This window comes from Cupressus sempervirens, chromosome 11 (assembly GCF_028749045.1).
Source record: "Cupressus sempervirens isolate cs-2001-9-10 chromosome 11, ASM2874904v1, whole genome shotgun sequence".
Taxonomy (NCBI): Eukaryota; Viridiplantae; Streptophyta; class Pinopsida; order Cupressales; family Cupressaceae; genus Cupressus; species Cupressus sempervirens.
The window spans coordinates 678,426,202-678,444,373 of record NC_143128.1 but is presented as its reverse complement, the minus strand read 5'-3'; the positions used below and the strand labels follow the sequence as shown (position 1 = coordinate 678,444,373).

General features: G+C 35.3%; 1 protein-coding gene across 10 annotated transcripts in view; it reads right to left on the bottom strand.

Annotated features, from left to right (window-relative positions):
- Nucleotides 1–430: 430 nt before the first annotated feature.
- The window catches only part of LOC149531540 (uncharacterized), a 62,535-nt gene continuing 44,793 nt past the window's right edge, over nt 431–18,172 (bottom strand). For 5 of the 10 annotated variants that reach the window (XM_089810818.1, XM_089810815.1, XM_089810817.1 and 2 more), the window contains one exon: nt 431–887. In XM_089810818.1, the coding sequence (XP_089666944.1) occupies nt 857–887 (31 nt within the window). In that variant the 3' untranslated portion in view covers nt 431–856. Of the gene's footprint in view, nt 916–18,172 lie in introns of all 10 variants that reach the window. The other 5 variants (XR_016358963.1, XR_016358965.1, XR_016358966.1 and 2 more) reach the window with 3 other exon arrangements.

The following is an 18,172-nucleotide window of genomic DNA, read 5'->3' as shown; positions in this document are numbered from 1 at the left end:
TTCAAATCTTGATAAACTTTAAATCACCTAAGTAATTATCACATATGTCAATAAAGCAGAAAAGTAGAACAAAGCAAGATCACCATATTTATGTAGAAACCCAAGGTTCGAAAAAACCACTATAAGAATCTAACTCACTATATGACTAATTTGTATTACAATAATTAGACACATTGCTTCTAATTGTACGAGGGTTCAATGCCTTAACGCAAGATACAAGAGACTTTTATCATTGTCTTTGAACAAGATACAAAAAGATTTACCTAAAACTCACTATCATCTAGCATCATGAATCTCAAAATGGATATAGAAAAGAAAACTCATGAACACGAATCAGCAACATAAGTATTATGAATATATTTTTCAAACTCAAACTTCTAATTAGCAACAAAATGTTTTTGAATTTATTTCTTTGGGCTCTGACTTCCAATAAGCAACTCACTCTCTTAATATATTTCTTTCAAGCTTTGAATACTGATCAACATAGAATGTTCTCTGACACATTCATTTTGCAACGCCACTGATGCCTTCAACCCTAGAATTGCATTCCTTAGATATAAAAGATACCATTAAATGTGTTACTACAAGTCAGCCTCAACCAAGATAAACAATATTACATAAAATAAGTCATTAATATCCAAGATACATGAAGAAGTCCACCCTAAGAGAAAGAGAGGACTCAAATATAACTCAACAACTCTTCGATAAATCCAATGGTTCACACAAAATCCAAGGACATCTTTGAAATGTAATGTGTGAATAGGAAATTAAATCTTATAGAATCAATCGACCAAGAAACATCTTCCAAACCACTTTTGAAGAGTGTGGATTTTTGTGCTCCAAAGTGATGCCCAAATTAACATTCTAGCCTTAATTGTGAAGTATACCTGAACCAAAAGAATGATCCAAGATCACCTAGCACATTCAAATACATGGAAACATAACATAGTTTAACATCTTGGGTATAGAATACTACTCACTTGTAACCACCAATATCACTACAAAATTTATGACCAAGTATGATCATCGTTCATCAATATTATTATCAATCATACTAGGGCACTAATGATACTTTAAATTAGTCAAACAGATCAAATTTCTTGCCAAACAACATTACCAATACCAAAGTATTAAACTTGTTCACAAGTGCAATACAGGTGTTACCCCAAATAGTAGAAATAAACCAAAAAATATTCTACAAATACTAAAAGGTAGTTGTATCAGGTCGACAACCTACACAGTTGAACAATTTCAAATCTTCTTTATCAATCATCATCCCAATCTTCCATTTAAACATTAATGTCACACCAAGCAATGAATGATGTCAATAGCATGATAGTATAAACTGAAGGATTTGAGCAATACAAATCCACAAAACTCGAAGAAAAGAACATATCGTAGAGAAGAAAAGACAAGGAAGAGGCAAGGGTTTGGCTTTGAGAATATGCAAATTATATTATCATATTGAAAAAGAATGAGAGATATTTACAAATAAACAATCCTTATAGGAGGAAATCGAAAAACTATAAGGGAAACTCTAAGAGGTAAATGATATTTAATAATTACTAATTAATTATTAAATGGAAATGCAAGTGCATAAAGGGAAATCTTAGGAAGGGAGAAAAGGTAACTTAATAAATTAAATTAAATTAACACTTTACACTAACACCCCCCTTAAGATGAGCAACAATGTAGCCATAGACAATGCATGAAAAAGCAAGGAAACTATAATGTTGAAAGAAAACTTAGGTACCGGCAACAAGGCCTAATGAGGTACCCAATCACAACCAAATCTTTATGAAACTAAGAAATAGGGAAAACCATGTGGGAAAACCCTACTCCAAAAAGAGATAGCAAGATAAGAATGAAGGACTCATCATGAGACACCCCAAGGACAACTTCCTTCACCCCAAGCATAGAACACAGCTAAAGATACTACAAGGATACAAAAGGTTTAGTGAAGATGTCTGCAACCTGCTCAACAATAGGAATGGACTACAAACTCAGAGAGTTATCCTGAATTAGATGCCTAATGAAGTCAATATGAATCTCAACGTGCTTGGTTCATTGATGCTCAATTAGGTTGTGAGAAATGTGTATAGAACTCTGATTGTCACACCAAAGAAATGTGGGACTATCAAGAGAAAATCCAAACTCTATCATCAACTATCAAAGCCACAAAACCTCCTGATAATGTGTGAGCATGTTGCTTCTTGCAAGACCATGTGATAGGACCAAAACCAAGACCAGAAAACAAATCCAGAAATAGGCTTGTGATCATCAATATCACTAGCCCAATCTAAGTATATGTGACCAACAATGTGAGGATCCCCTGATGTATAGTGAATGCCATAACATGCAATATGTCGAATGTACCTCAAGATACATTTGGAAGCTTTTCAGTGACTCTCATCTGGTTCATGTGAGAATCTAGAGACAAAGCCAACCACAAAGGAAATATCAGGACATGTGTGTCAGGTAGAAAAAACTACCCACAAGTTTTTTGTATAAAGTGGAATCCACTATAGTAGTAGTGCAAGTGGTAGATAAAACTACACTAGATTAAAAAGGTGTGGGAGCGAGCTTGTAATCAAGCATGTTGAATCTCTAAAGCATATAAGAGTGTACTTATGTTTGAGTATGGCAATCCCATCTGAAGATTGAACAACCTATATGCCCAAAAAATAGTGCAAAAGTCCAAGGTATGCCATCTCAAAATGTTCTCTCAAAGCTCGTTGAACACTTTGTATCATGGACGATAAGCTACTTGTAATGTGGAGATCATCTACATAAAGCACAAGTATCAATAAGTCAGACCCATGACGTTGAATGTAAAGTGTAGGATCCTAAAGACATCGAGTAAACTATGAAGCAAGCAAAAAGGAATCCATCTTCTCATACAAGGCTCAAGGGGCTTATTTGAGACCATATAAAGACTTGTGAAGCCTACATACCAAAGAAGAGTCCTGTACAAAACCATGAGGTTGCTTTGTTGGAAGCATGAATATTGATGATATTCCTATGGGGGAGTATTGTAGATATGTTACATTTATGACTAAGTTTTTCAATGATGTCCACATAGCAATTTTCTATGGTATCTGACAGAAGAACAATGGAAAGATCAAGTTGGTACAGACAGCTAGTTGAGTATTCTAACCATCTGAGGTTATGGGAGATACTTCTGAGTATCTAGTATATGTAGTTAACGTCAAAAAAAGAAATGATAAGTCTAGAAGAAGTTATGTAATTTTTGGTGTCATTTGTTCTGAGATAGAGTTTACAGAGGCGTGTTCTAATAAACTTTTTATATCTCTTAGCAGAGTTGATATTCTAAGGATCGAGGTTAAAAATATGGAGAAGACATGTTCATGATGACATGGCTAAGTACACTTGTCATAATATTGTGCGTACATAAAGTTATTCATTTTGCAAGGCAAAATATTTATGTTATCGCTAAGTGTAACATGTTCTCAATGTGGTCCTATAATAATTAATTGAGAAGGTCTAACAAGCGACTCAGGGAATTGTTTTGAGGACTAGGTATAGAGGAAGGACATTTTCTTTTATCAAGTATGACATGAATTTTATTGATGCAAAGAGATTGTAATAGAGAGAGAGAGAGAGAGCATAATGCAAAGTTGAGAAGAGTAGTGCAGAAGTGAAGGAAACTTCATTGCCAAGGTTTTGTTGAGTGATCCAAAGTTTGATATTTGAATCTGAGGTTCATGACCTGATCTACAAGTTTTCACAGTAATTGGTTCGGTTGACATAACAAAAGAAACAAAAACATAATAGTAAATTACATGTTTGAGCACTAAGCTCTTCTTGTAGTTGAAATTGCATGTTTGGGTAGTGGGCTCATTTTGCATACATTGTATTAAACTCCTAACAGGGATTCAAAATCTCCTAACAAGGACTCTATGTACTAAATGTTGTAATAAAATCCTAACAAGGTCCATCCTCTAACAAGGAATATTTATTTTAGTTCATCATCTTGTGGGCATCATTCCCACCGAGGTTTTCCCTCTGATCAAGGGTTTCCCTAGTCAACATTTCTGGTTTAATTGTCTATGTGCATTTTATTATGGTTGTTTTGTTATTTGGTTGAATGGTTAAGTTTGTTTAAAAGAAGATAAATTTTTTAATTATCAAATAACTGATTCACACCACCCCCCCCCCCCACCTAGTTATCTTGGTGGACTATTGTTTCTAACAATTGGTATCGGAGCATTAGGTCCTTGAAGATAAAGTTTAACAACTTTGGGAGATCCATGGAAAACATGTTCAGAAAAGATAGTTTGAAGTACAATGAAACAAATTATGATAGCTAGAAAGAAAAGATGAAGACACATCTATTGTGTATGGGTCTGAGATATTGGATCTTCACAAAATCAGCAAAAACAATAATTGTTGAAAAGGACTTGGAAATTTGCACCAAGGCAGAAAGAGATCTTTTTATGTGTGAAATGAGAACTAGAGAAGCACTATTGACTGCACTTCCTGAAATTGAGTACAATCAAGTGAAATCACTTGCCACTTCGCATTTGATTTGAAAAGATTTGGAAAATAGTTTTGAAAGAGATGCACACTTCAAGAAGTTGAGACTACAAAGTTGGATTTGTGCATTTCAAGATGATAAAATGATGGAAGATGAATCTTAAGAACATATATATGCAGGATATCAAAAATTATTGCAGGTATCAAAGCTCAAGGAGGAACCAAAGAACATGACGAGGTTATAGGGAAGATATTGAAGACTCTGGCACCACCATTTAAGTCAATAGTCCAGATGATATAGTTGTTGATATCTTGTACCAAAGATTTAACAAAGGAGTCATTGCTTGGAAGACTTGAAGTAGTTGAGAATGAGCTTAGATAGTCTAGAGAATTGACCAGAACAGAGACAGCTTTCAGTGACCTAAATAGTTGATCCAGTCTATCAAGGAGAACAAGTGCTAGAGGAGATTTTGCTAGCAGTAGTAGATCTAAGGAGGACAGAAAGATTGAAGAAGTAGCCCTTCTGGTAAAAAGAGAAAAAGGAGGTAAGAAAATCACTAAATCTTGGACTTGTGATGAATATGGTCATTATACATCTAAGTGTCCTAAAAGAGAAAAAGTATAAGGGAAATTGCAAGCCTGGAAAAGATAGAGAGAGTTTGTATGCAAATGAAGATAATGATTCTGATGAACAAACATTAAGTGTTAGTGATAATGAAATTGCATTTGTGGCAACTAAAGAAGAAAGTCCAGAAAAGGTAGCTTTAGTGTCATAGGTTGAGAAGAAATCTAATTGGATAATTGACAGTGGTTGTCCACATTATATGACTGGTGACATGAACAAGTTTGTTGACTTCAAAAGTCAGGATGGAGGAATTGTCAAAGTTGGAAACAATGCAGCATGCCAAGTTATAGGTATTAGATCAATAACTCTTGATGGTAAAACTAACACTGAGGATGTATACTTTTTCGATGGTTTAAAGCATAATCTTTTGAGTGTTGGACAATTAGTAGATAAATGTTATCAGTTGCAGTTCATAAAAAAGACATGCATGATCAAAGACAAATATGGAAAGGTAATTGGAACAGGAACTAGATCTAGGGGTAATGTATTTCAATTAAATCCTACTGAAATGACATGTTTGGTTGCAAAGGTAGATGACAGTTGGTTATAGCATAAGATATTTTGTCATATAAGCTTTGGCATTGTTGTGAAGATTAATAGAATGTTTGCAATTAGATATTTGTCGAAGATTGTAAAGCCTACTAAAACAATTTATAAGGAGTGTGTTTTGGAAAACCATAACAGAACTTCTTTTCCCAGCAAGCAATTTACCACTATAGCAAAGTTGGAGATTGTACACAAATTTCAGCGGTCCGACAAAGACTAAAGGATTCTATGGTGAAAGGTATTTTATGATTCTAGTTAATGATTTTTCTAGAATGATGTGGGTTGCATTTCTTAAAAAGAAATCTGAGGCATTTGATAAGTTCAAGATATTCAAGAATAGGTTTGAGAATGAATTTGGTATGAACATTAAATGTTTAAGATTAAATACAGGACAAGAATTTACTTCAAATGAATTTAACATGTTTTGTGAAGAAAATGGAATTAAAAGACAATTATCAACTCTGAGAACCCCTAAACAGAATGTCATTGTAGAGAGAATGAACAAGTCAGTTACAGAAGCTACAAGAGCTATGTTTACGAAAGATTATGTATCCAAGATGTTTTGGAGAGAAGCTATGAATATAGCAGTGTACACTATGACTAGAGTGCAAGTCAGGAAAGACACAACAAGACCCCTTATGAACTATGGTTTGGTCACTCACCTACAGTTAAGTATTTTAGAAATTTTGGCAGTAAGTGTTATATCAAAAGAGATGATGATATTGGAAGGTTTGATGCTAAATGTGATTAAGGTATGTTTCTTGATTATTCATTGAAAATCAAGGCTTATAGATGTTATAATCAGAGCTCTAAGACTATTATGGAAAGTGCAAATGTGAGAATTGATGAAAAATTTAGAATACAAGAGAAAATAGTTGATTACAATTCAAATGATGATGTTCTTACTAAGCCAATGAATGATAATGTATTTCTTGAGACTAAAAATGATTTTTAGAATGAAGGAGAGCCAAGGCAAGAACAAAACTCAGAACCTTCAGTCGAGCCAAGAGTTGAGATAGCAACTCTTACTTTAGAAAAGAATATGATAAAGAATCATCCATCTGAGCAGATCATTGGAAGCAAAGACAAAGGTTTGATGACAAGAAGCAGAGTCAATGAAGAACAATGCTTGATATCTCAAGTTGAGCCCAAGAATGCAGATGAAGCATGTAAAGATGATTAATGGAAACAAGCCATGAAATACAAACTAGATCAGATAGTAAACAATGAGACATGGGAATTGGTTTCCAGACCAGTAGACAAGAATGTGATAGGAACTAAATGGGTATTCAGAAACCAAATGAATGAACAAGGCGAAGTTGTAAGAAACAAAGCGGGATTGGTGCATAAAGGTTACTTGCAGCAAGAAGGGATAAATTATAAAGAGACTTATGCTCCAATGGCTAGAATAGAAGCAATAAGACTATTCTTAGCCTATGTAGCACAAAAGAAATTTAAAGTATATCAGATGGATGTCAAGTTAGCATTTCTGAATGGAGAACTTGAAGAAGTATATATTGAGTAGCCTAAAGGATGTTCTTTGACAAATGAAAAGGACATAGTATGCAAACTAAGGAAAGCATTTAATGGACTGAAGCAAGCACCCAGAACCTAGTATGCAAGGTTGGACAAACATTTGACAAAACATGGATATAGTAAAAGTATGGTAGACAGTAATCTGTATTGGAAAGAAATTGATGATGGTTTGATGATTTTGGTAATATTTTTTGATGACATCATATTTGGAGGAAATGATGAAGAAAGTGAGAAGTTTGTAGAAGAGATGAAGAAAGAATTTTAAATGAGTGTGATAGGAGAGATGAAATATTTCTTAGGATTGCAGATTGTATAGAATAAAGAAGGAATCTTTATTTCTCAGTGTAAGTACTTGAAGGATTTATTAAAAAGGTTTGTTTTGGAAACATGCAAACTCGTTAGAACACCAATGTCAACTTGACACAAGTTATCCACTAAAGATGACACACCTATTGTTGAGCACAAAAAGTATAGATCTATGATCGGAGGATTGCAAATATCTGACTCACACAAGGTCAGATATAGCAAATGCAGTTGGAATTGTTGCAAGATTCCAAGTTGATCCTAGAGAAGCACATTTTGCAGCAATCAAAAGAATATTTAGATATCTAAAGGGAACATCTGAGTTCGGATTGTGGTATGACAGCTATAATGAATTCACTCTAAGTGCTTATACTAATGCGAATTGGGAAGGCAATATGGATGACAGAAAAAGATCTAGTGTTGGAGCCTTCTTTCTTGGAGGAAGATTGGTTTCTTGGTTAAGCAAGAAGTAGGATTGTGCATCACAAAGTACAGTGTAAGAAAAGTATGTTGTAGCAGCAAATAATTGCAATCAAGTCATTTGGAGGACGCAGATGTTGAAGGATATAAGGATAGAAATCAATGAACCTATTGTCATTCATTGTGACAACACAAGCATGGTAAATATGTCTAAGAATCCAGTGTTGCATTCTAAGACCAAGTACATTTCTATTAAGTATCATATTTTGAGAGAAAAAGTTGCAGAAAAGGAAATAAGATTCAAGTATGTGAGCACTAAAGAGTAGATTGCAAATATATTCACTAAGCCTCTTCCCAAAGAGACTTTTGAGTATTTGCGAGGTATGCTTGGGATTATGACCCTACCTACATCGAAGTAGAAGATGCAAGAGTGCATCAGTCAATGTAATGGAGTACCATTGTTGTGTGGACTAAATGTTGATGCTACTTGTATGGAGGAGTATTTGTGACAACCAGAGTCATCTAGGACTATTGTTAGATGTTGTTTTGAACAATGTCTTTTGACACTCAAGCTAAGTAAGAATCAATTGTTGCAGAGTTTGATGCAGTAAAGTTGGTTGTTGAAACCTTTGACATTGATGCCAATGGGGGAGAAGTTTGGCATTGAAAACATCATGGTAAAGTAGTATGCATGATAGTTGGAGAAGTTCGGCATGAGTATAGTATGATCAGCATAAGCACAGCATGGAATGACAGTTTTTCGGAAAGCACATTGAGGTATATCAATGGGGGAGAATGATTGATGAAGAGGATGTGAAGATTAACAGTCTTTTGTTAGTATTCTTGGAACTAGATGTTTTTCATCTATGTTGTCATCAACTCCAAAGGGTGACATTGTTGGAAGCATGAATGTTGATGATATTCCTATGGGAGAGAGTTGTAGATATGTTACTACGATGATATGTTACATTTATGATTGAGTTTTTCATTGATGTCAACATAGCAATTTTCTATGGTATCCGACAGAAGAACAGCGGAAAGATCAAGTTGCTACGAACAGCTAGTTCAATATTCTAACCATCTAAGGTTATGGGAGATAATTATGAGTATCTAGTATATGTAGTTAACGTTGAAAAAAGAAATGATAAGTCTAGAAAAAGTTATGTAAGTTTTGATGATGTCTATTCTGAGATAGAGTTTACAGAGGCATGTTCTAGTAAACTTGTTATATCTCTCAATAGAGTTCATATTCTGAGGATTGAGGTTAAAGATGTGGACAAGACATGATGATGATGTGGCTCAGTTTTCTCGTTATAATATTGCATGTACACAAAGTTATTTAAGTTGCAACGTGAAACATTTATGTTATCGCTAAGTGTAACGTGTTCTTAATGTGGTCCTACAATAATTAATTAAGAAGGTCTAACAGCCAACACAGGGAATTGTTTTGACGACTCGGTATAAAGGAAGGACATTTTCCTTCATCAAATATGACATGAATTGTATTAATGTGAAGAGATTGTAACAGGAGAGAGAGAGAGAGAGAGAGAGAGAGAGAGAGAGAGAGAGAGAGAGAGAGAGAGAGAGAGAGAGAGAGCAAAATGTGAAGTTGAGCAAAGCAGTGTGAAAGTGAAGGAAACTTCATTGTTGAGGTTTTGTTGAGTAATCTAAGGTTTAATATTATCATCTAAGGTTCGTGACCTAGTCTACAAGGTCTAATAGTGATTGGTTTGGTTGTCTAAAAAAAAAAAAGAAGAACATAACAATAAATTACATGTTTGAGTAGTGAGCTCTTTTTGTAGTTGAAATTGCATGTTTGGGCAGTGAACTCATCTTGTATACATTGTATTACAACTCCTAACATGGTTAGAATCTCCTAACGAGTATTCAAAGTATCCTAATAGGGACTCTATGTACTAAATGTTGTAATAGACTCCTAACAGGGTCCATCGTCTAACAAGGAATATGTATATCAGTGCATCATCTTGTGGGTTGTTGGATACAATTGTTTAATTGTGTGTTGTCTTTGATGTCACACAAATGTCATATCAATCATCAGATAGTGTTTACCAAGCTCAGAAGGTCAGCAAGGCAAAAGACAGTGTTTACCGAGCTCAAATGGTCAGCGAGGCAAAAGGACAGAATCTACCGAGCTCACTCGGTCATTAAAAGAAATGTGGCAGAAACAGTTCTTACCGAGCTCACTCGGTTATCAAAGGAAATGTGGCAAAAACAGTTCTTATCGAGCTCACTCGGTCATCGAAGGAAATGTGGTAGAAACAATTATTACTGAGTTCACTCGGTCATCAAAGGGAAAGTGGCAGAAGCAGTTCTTGCCAAGCTCTCATGAAGGAATTCAGTTCTTACTGAGTAAACTCGGCAGCCAAATGACTTTAAGGATATTGCAATATTAACCAAGTCAAGAAGGTTAACTTAGAAAATTTCTAGATGCAGTATTTATTGAGTAGGGTTGGCCAGTAAAGGATTTCACTATTTTATGAAATAACGTTTATCTGTTTAGAGTAATATCTGTAGCCGACTGATGTATGGTTTATTGGTAAATGTAACATGTAAATGGGCCGACTTGACAATCTGAATGGTATAAGTAAGAGGTCAAGTTGTGAATTCTAAGTGTGTGGAAGTGTGTGGAATTAATATGAAGACTAATTATTGTGGAAGCAAATTTGAAGGATGATCAGAGATCGTTCAGGAGCAGCAGAGCCATATTTGATCAAGAAGGATCTAATGATGCTGAATAGAGACTTGTAGCCAGCAAATTCAGTTGCATCTTGTTCAGGTCAATTCGTTGTTGCTTTCTAATCATTGTAGCAGTGATTTCAAATCTCTTAACAAAGTTGGTTTAACAGCCATTTTGTAAATCCTGTCACAAGGTGACATTTCAGTTGAATTGTTCTAGAAACCTCTAGCAAGGCCACTCCTAACAGGGTGATTAAATCTTCTAACAAGGTCACACCTAATAGTGTGTATTGTAAGCTTTAACAGGGTTAGCTCCTAACAAGGCTCACTTTAGAATAGTGAAAAATTGGTGACTAGTTACTTAGTGGTTTTTTCCATATTGGGTTTCCACGTTAAATCTAGTGTCTCTTGTGTTCATTTTGTTTTCAATTGCATGCATGTTTGCTTGAAGATAAGTAACAGTTTAAATTACTGAGTTACAGCATTTTTGTTATGTTTACCGAGTATCAGTAATAACTAGATCTTTAAGACATCTAAGGGATCTGTGGATTAATTTTTGTGAGTAACTGATTCACCCTCCGCCACCCCCCCGCCCCCCTCCCTCTCCTCTCAGTTACTCTATATTTAATCCCAACAATTGGTATCAGAGCTTTTGGTGCTTACAAAAAAAAAGTCAAAGATCTAAGCTAAAGATCAGGATGTCTTACAAAAAGGAAATTCCAAGACTCAAAAGGGACAACTTCTCAGCATGGCAAGGATTGACGAGGCTTCATCTGGCTTCTATTGGTGATACAGGGCTAAAGTACCTTGATGAAAAATATGAAAAAACTTCTGGTACATTATTTGTCAATGATATTGCTAAAAAGAAGACTTACAATAACATAATGATAGATATAGCATCTACTCTGAGTTATGAAGAATTTGATGACATCAAAGATTGCAAAACTGTCTTTGAAATGTGGAACAAGCTAAAAGAAATCTATGGAGGAGATGATAATGTGAGAAGAGACAAAGCAGAAAGTTTGAGAGGACAATTTGATCAAATGAGGATGAGCGAGGATGAAAACATTGCAAAGTATGTTGAAAGAGTTAAAGCATGTGTTACTGCAATCAAAGCATCTGGAGGGGATATCAGTGAGGAGATAGTTATAAGTAAAGTTCTTAGAACTCTACTTCCCATTTATGCAATTAGAGTCTCTGCAATTCAAGAAAGGAGATGTGAGGCAAATCATAAAATAAATTTAGAGGCCATAGTTGGAAGATTGACTGCATTTGAGCTAGACAACTATGACAATTATGTTCTAGCTGCCAAGAATGTTGAATCAGCATTTGAAGCCAAGTTTTCACTCAAAGAAAAAGGGAAAAAGATGAAGGATCCACAATCAGACAGTGATGAAGAATCTGAACAAAGTTCAGACAGTGATCTTGAAGTGGTTGGAGCTCTACTAGCAAGAAAATATTCAAGAGGCAATGGGAAACACAAAGGTAAGGTTCCTCTAATCTGCTTTTCTTATGAAGAAATTGGACATATTGCTGCTAAGTGCCAAAATAAGCAAAACAAAGATGAGAAGAAAGGTCACAAGTACAATGGCAAGAAAGACTTCAAATCATTCAAGGATAAAGGTAAGAAAACATGTTTTATGGCTAAAGATTCTAATAATTTTGATGATGAAGAAGAAGATGAAATTGTCTACATTGCTGTGAAAGATGAGTCTAATAACGATGAGGAAATGGCACTCATTTCTCATATGAGCAAAAATGATACATGAATCATAGCCAGTGGTTGTTCTCATCACATGACTGGTGATAAAACTAAGTTTGAATACTTTGAAGACTATGATGGTGGTAGTGTAAGATTTGGTAACAATGAACCTTGTTGTATAAGAGGAAAAGGGAGAATCTCACTAACAAAGGAACTTGTATGTGATAATGCATACTGAGTAGAAGGATTGAAGCATTATTTGTTGAGTGTGGCATAGCTACTCAATAATGGATTCAAAGTAGAATTTATGCATGAAAAAGAAAGATTGTTGGATGGCAAAGGAAAGTTGATTGGATCAGGCACTCAAATAAAAGTAAATTCAAGAAAGTAAGAGGTATTCCTAACATAAAGAAACCTGAGGTTGTTCTATGCAAGAATTGTCAAATTGGTAAAATGGGAAAGACCAATTTTAAAAGCAAGAACTATTAGACTGAAGAAGTTCTAGAAATTGTGCATACTGATTTGTGTGGACCTATTGGCATTGAAAGTTATACGGGTGAAAAAATCTTCATTCAATTTGTTGATGATTATTCAAGAATGATGATTGTCATGTACTTAAGAAAGAAATCAGAAGCATTTGAAAAGTTCAAATGCTATTTGGTCAGAGTAGAAAAGGAGACAAGCAAAAGACTGAGATGCTTAAGATCTGACAGAGGTGGTGAATTCATTTCACATGAGTTCAATAACTTTTGCATTGAAAGGGAAATCAAAAGTAAGGTTTCAGCACCTGAAACTCCAAAACAAAATGGAATAGTAGAAAGAAGGAATAGATTTATCATGGATTGTGCAAGAACTTTAATCATTGAGAAAGGCATTGCTATCAAATACTGGAAAGAAGCTATCAACACTGCAGTTCATACCTTGAACTGAGTACAGTTGAAAAAGGACTCATTCAAAACACCCTATGAGTTGTGGTATGGCTACAAACCCAATGTAAGTTATCTAAAAGTATTTGGAAGCAAATGTTACATTTTGAAATAATCTAGAAAAGGTAAATTTGATGTAAAAAGTGATGAAGGAATATTTTTGGGATACTCTTGCAAAAGCAAAGCATATAGATGTTTGAACTTATCTACTCACAAAGTCATAGAAAGTGCACATGTGAAAGTTGATGAGTTTGCAGAAAGAACAGAAGAAGAAAGCAGAAAGGAACTTGAAGACTACAGAAGATTTGTTTACATTGAACCTAATACAATGCCAAGTATACATATTAATCAGAAATTCTCAACTCCAGAGTCTTCATTAACCGACTTACAAGAAGTTCAAATCGAGTCAATACCTACCGAGCTGCAAGAACCCAAGTTGCAAACAGAAGCTACCGAGTTAGCATCTACCGAGCCCGAGCAACCAGAATCAGAACCAGAAGTTGAAACACAAGGATAATAGTGCAAGTCATTCACAAGGCAACGAGCCCATGTTAGCCAAGTATGTCAGAAAGCATCATGCACCAGATCAAATCATTGGAGATAAATCAGAAGGAACAATGACAAGAAGTAAGTTGAAAGGCACTTGTTTACTTGCTGGTTTTGAACTTAGAAATGTCAAAAATGCACTAGACAATGAAAGTTGGATTGAAGCTATGAATGAATAGATAGAACAAATAGAGAAAAACAAAACATGGACTCTTGTACCAAGACCCAAAGACAAAAATGTGATTGGAACAAAGTGGGTATTCAGAAACAAACTAAATGAAGATGGTAAGGTATCAAGAAACAAAGCTAGACTAGTATGCAAAGGATACTCTCAAGAAGAAGGTGTAGACTATGGAGAAACTTTTGCTCCTGTTGCAAGATTGGAAGGTGTCATAACCTTACTTGCATATGTTGCATTCAAAGGATTCAAAATTTATCAAATGGATGTCAAGTCAACATTTCTCAATAGCATATTGGATGAAGAGGTTTACATTGAACAGCCTGAAGGTTTTGTTGATCCAGATAAGAAGGACATGGTCTGCAAATTGCATAAAGCATTATATGGTCTGAAACAAGCCCCTAGAGCATGGTATGAAAGATTGCATAACTATCTTATTCAGATTGGTTTTCAAAGAACTAATGACAATAGCAATTTGTACATAAAAGAAGGACCAGATAATAAGATTGTTTTTGCAGAAATATTTGTAGATGATACCTTGTTCACAGGAAATGATGATCTTTGCAAAGAATTTTCAAAACAAATGAACAAGGAATTTGAAATGTCAATGTTTGGTGAAATAAAATTTTTTGTTGGTCTTCAAATTCAACAGAATAAGAATGGCATCTACATCACTCAATCTAAATACATCAAGGAGATACTGAAAAAGTTTGGTATGGAAAATTGCAAACCAGTTGGGACTCCTATGTATACTGGATTAAAACTCACCAAGGATGATGAATCAAAGGAAGTGGATTAGACATTGTATAGATCTATGATAGGAAAGTTGCAATATGTAGTGCACACAAGACCAGACATTGCCTTGCTATAGGAATTGTAGCAAGATTCTCAGCAAAACCAAAAGAAAATCACATGATGGCAATCAAAATGATCATGAGATAGTTAAAAGGAACTGAAGAATATGAATTATGGTATAAACTTGGAGGAAAACTAGATTTAAAGGTGTTCGCTGATGCAGATTGGGCAGAAAATATTGATGACAGAAAGAGCACAAGTGGAAGAGTTTTCTTTCTTGGATAAAAGTTGGTCTCTTGGACAAGCAAAAAGCAGAATTGTACATCTCAATCCACAGCAAAGGTTGAATATGTTGTAGCAGCAGTAAATTGCTCAAACATTGTGTGGTTTAAACAATTATCGAAAGGTATGAAGCAAGAAATCAAAGAACCTGTTGTTATGTTTTGTGATAACACAAGTGCAATTAACATCTCCAAGAATCCAGTGATGCATTCAAAAACCAAGCATATTGCCATAAAGTATCACTTTGTTAGAGAATTGGTACAAGAAAAAGAAATAAGATTGGAATATGTGCATACAAAGGAACAAATTACTGACATATTCACAAAGCCTTTACCTAAAGATTCATTATTGTATCTAAGAGATAAGTTAGGGGTCATTCCCTTATCAGAAGCTCACTATAATACAGTTTTAGTAATGCATCAATAGGAACAGAATTGAAGATCTATCAGTTGATGCAGCAAACCAATAAAGACATTGCATATGAATCAGTACATCAGGTACAATGCTATTCGGTTGTTTTGAGTTCTCTTTGGCATATGTCGTCAAAGGGGGAGAATATATTGTCATATCTTTCTGAAATTTGCAAAATAATAAGAGTTTGTACAAGAGGAAGAGATTATTATGAAAGAGGGAGTTTGTTGTATTTGAAAAAAAAAGTGAAGTATTCTGTCAGTAAAAGACTTGTTTTCAAATTTTATTTTGCTATGACATGTTGTGTTGCCATCAATGTCAAAGAGGGAGATTGTTGGATACAATTATTTAATTGTGTGTTGTCTTTGATGTCACACAAATGTCATATCAGTCATCGGATAGTGTCTACCGAGCTCAAAAGGTCAGTACGGCAAAAGACAGTGTTTACCGAGCTCAGATGGTCAGCGAGGCAAAAGGATAGAATCTATCGAGCTCACTCGGTCATCAAAGAAAATGTGGCAAAAACAATTCTTACCAAGCTCACTCGATTATCAAAGGAAATGTAGCAGAAACAGTTCTTACCGAGCTCACTCGGTCATCAAAGGAAATGTGGCAGAAGTAGTTCTTATCGAGCTCACTTGATCATCAAAGGGAAGGTGGCAAAAGTAGTTCTTGCCAAGCTCTCATGAAGGAATTTAGTTCTTACCGAGTAAACTCGACAGCCAAAAGACTTTAAGGATATTACAATATTAACTGAGTCAAGAAGGTTAACTTAGGAAATTTTTGGATGCAGTATTTACCGAGCAAGGTCGGCCAGTAAAGGATTTCATTGTTTTATGAAATAACGTTTATTTGTTTAGAGTAATATATGTAGCCGACTGATGTATGATTTATTGGTAAATGTAACATATAAATGGGCCAACTTGATAATCTGAATGGTATAAGTAAGAGGTCAAGTTGCGAATTCTAAGTGTGTGGAAGTGTGTGGAATTAATATGAAGACTAATTATTGTGGAAGCGAATTTGAAAGATGATCAGAAATCATTGAGGAGCAACAAAGCCATATCTGATCAAGGAGGATCTAATGATGCTAAATAGAGACCTGTAGCCAGCAAATTCAGTTGCATCTTGTTCAAGTCAATTCATTGTTGCTTTCTAATAATTGTAGCAGTGATTTCAAATCTCTTAACATAGTTGGTTTAACAACCATTTTGTAAATCCTCTAACAAGGTGACAGTTCAGTTGAATTGTTCTAAAGACCTCTAGCAAGGCCACTCCTAACGGGTGATTAAATCCTCTAACAGGGTCACACCTAATAGTGTGTATTGTAACCTTTAACAAGGTTGGCTCCTAAAAGGGCTCACTTCAGAAGAGTGAAAAAATTGGTGACTAGTTACTTGGTGGTTTTTCCCATATTGGGTTTCCACATTAAATCTATTGTCTCTTGTGTTCATTTTGTTTTCAATTGCATGCATGTTTGCTTGAAGATAAGTAACAGTTGAAATTATTGAGTTACAGCATTTTTGTTATGTTTACTGAGTATTAGCAGTAACTAGATCTTTAAGACATATAAGGAATCTGTGGATTAATTTTTGTGAGTAACCGATTCAAACCCCCCCCCCCCCCCCCCCCCCCCTCGCCTCTCAGTTACTCTATCTTTAATCCCAATAGTGGGCATCATTTCCAACAGAGTTTTCACTTTGATCAAGGGTTTCCCTAGTCAATATATCTAGTGTAAATGTCTATGTGCATTTTATTATGGTTTTTTTTTACTTTGGTTGAATGGTTTTTTTTTTTTAAGGAGATAAATGTTTTAATTATCAAATAACTTATTCAAACCACCCCCTCCCCCTCCCCCCCCGCCCTGCCACCCCTCAATTATCTTGGTGGACTATTGTTTCTAAAATGATCCATATACATCTCCTCATGTAGGTCTCTATGCAAAAAAAGCACTCTTTAGGTCCATCTAATAAACTACCCATCCCTGTGAAGCTACAAGAGAGAGTACAAGGCAAATAGAGTTCATCTTGGCAATAGGAGCAAAGGTCTCAAAGTAATTAATACCCTCACCCTGTAAAAAGTCTTTTGCAACAAGATGTGCCTTCTACTTGTCAATAGAACCATTTGCAGCATACTTGGTACGATACACCCACTGTCACCTAACCAACTTTCTTCCTTTCGAAAGAGGACAAAAATCACATGTGTGATTCTTCATCAAAGAAGAGTACTCCTCATCCATAGCCCTATCCCACTCTAAGTGTCATGTCGCCAGTGAAAGAATATGTGGATCATATGAAATGGCATGACTCAATAGGTCAATGCCAAAAGTTTGAGCATGAGTGGGACGGGAATCTAAAAAATCACCTATCATAGGTACTGCTACATCAACAATAGCATGAGCCCACTTGGGCACTCGTTGAACAACTAGTGGAGGTGGTGAAGGGGGATCAATATCAAGATCTTCCTCAGAGGATGCAAAATCTTATAGAGGAGTAGAGGAAGTACTAAGTAGTCACAGAGAAGTTGGTGATGGAGGCTACATCTGAGGATAACGCTCATCAAACTGAACATCTCACTAAAACAAGACATCCCTAGAATCAAGATCAAACAACATGTATGCCTTCACATCCTTACAATACCCAACAAAGATGAGTGGTTAGCTCTTCCTCTCCATGGCTTTCTGCTGAGCATATGGAATAAATGCCCAA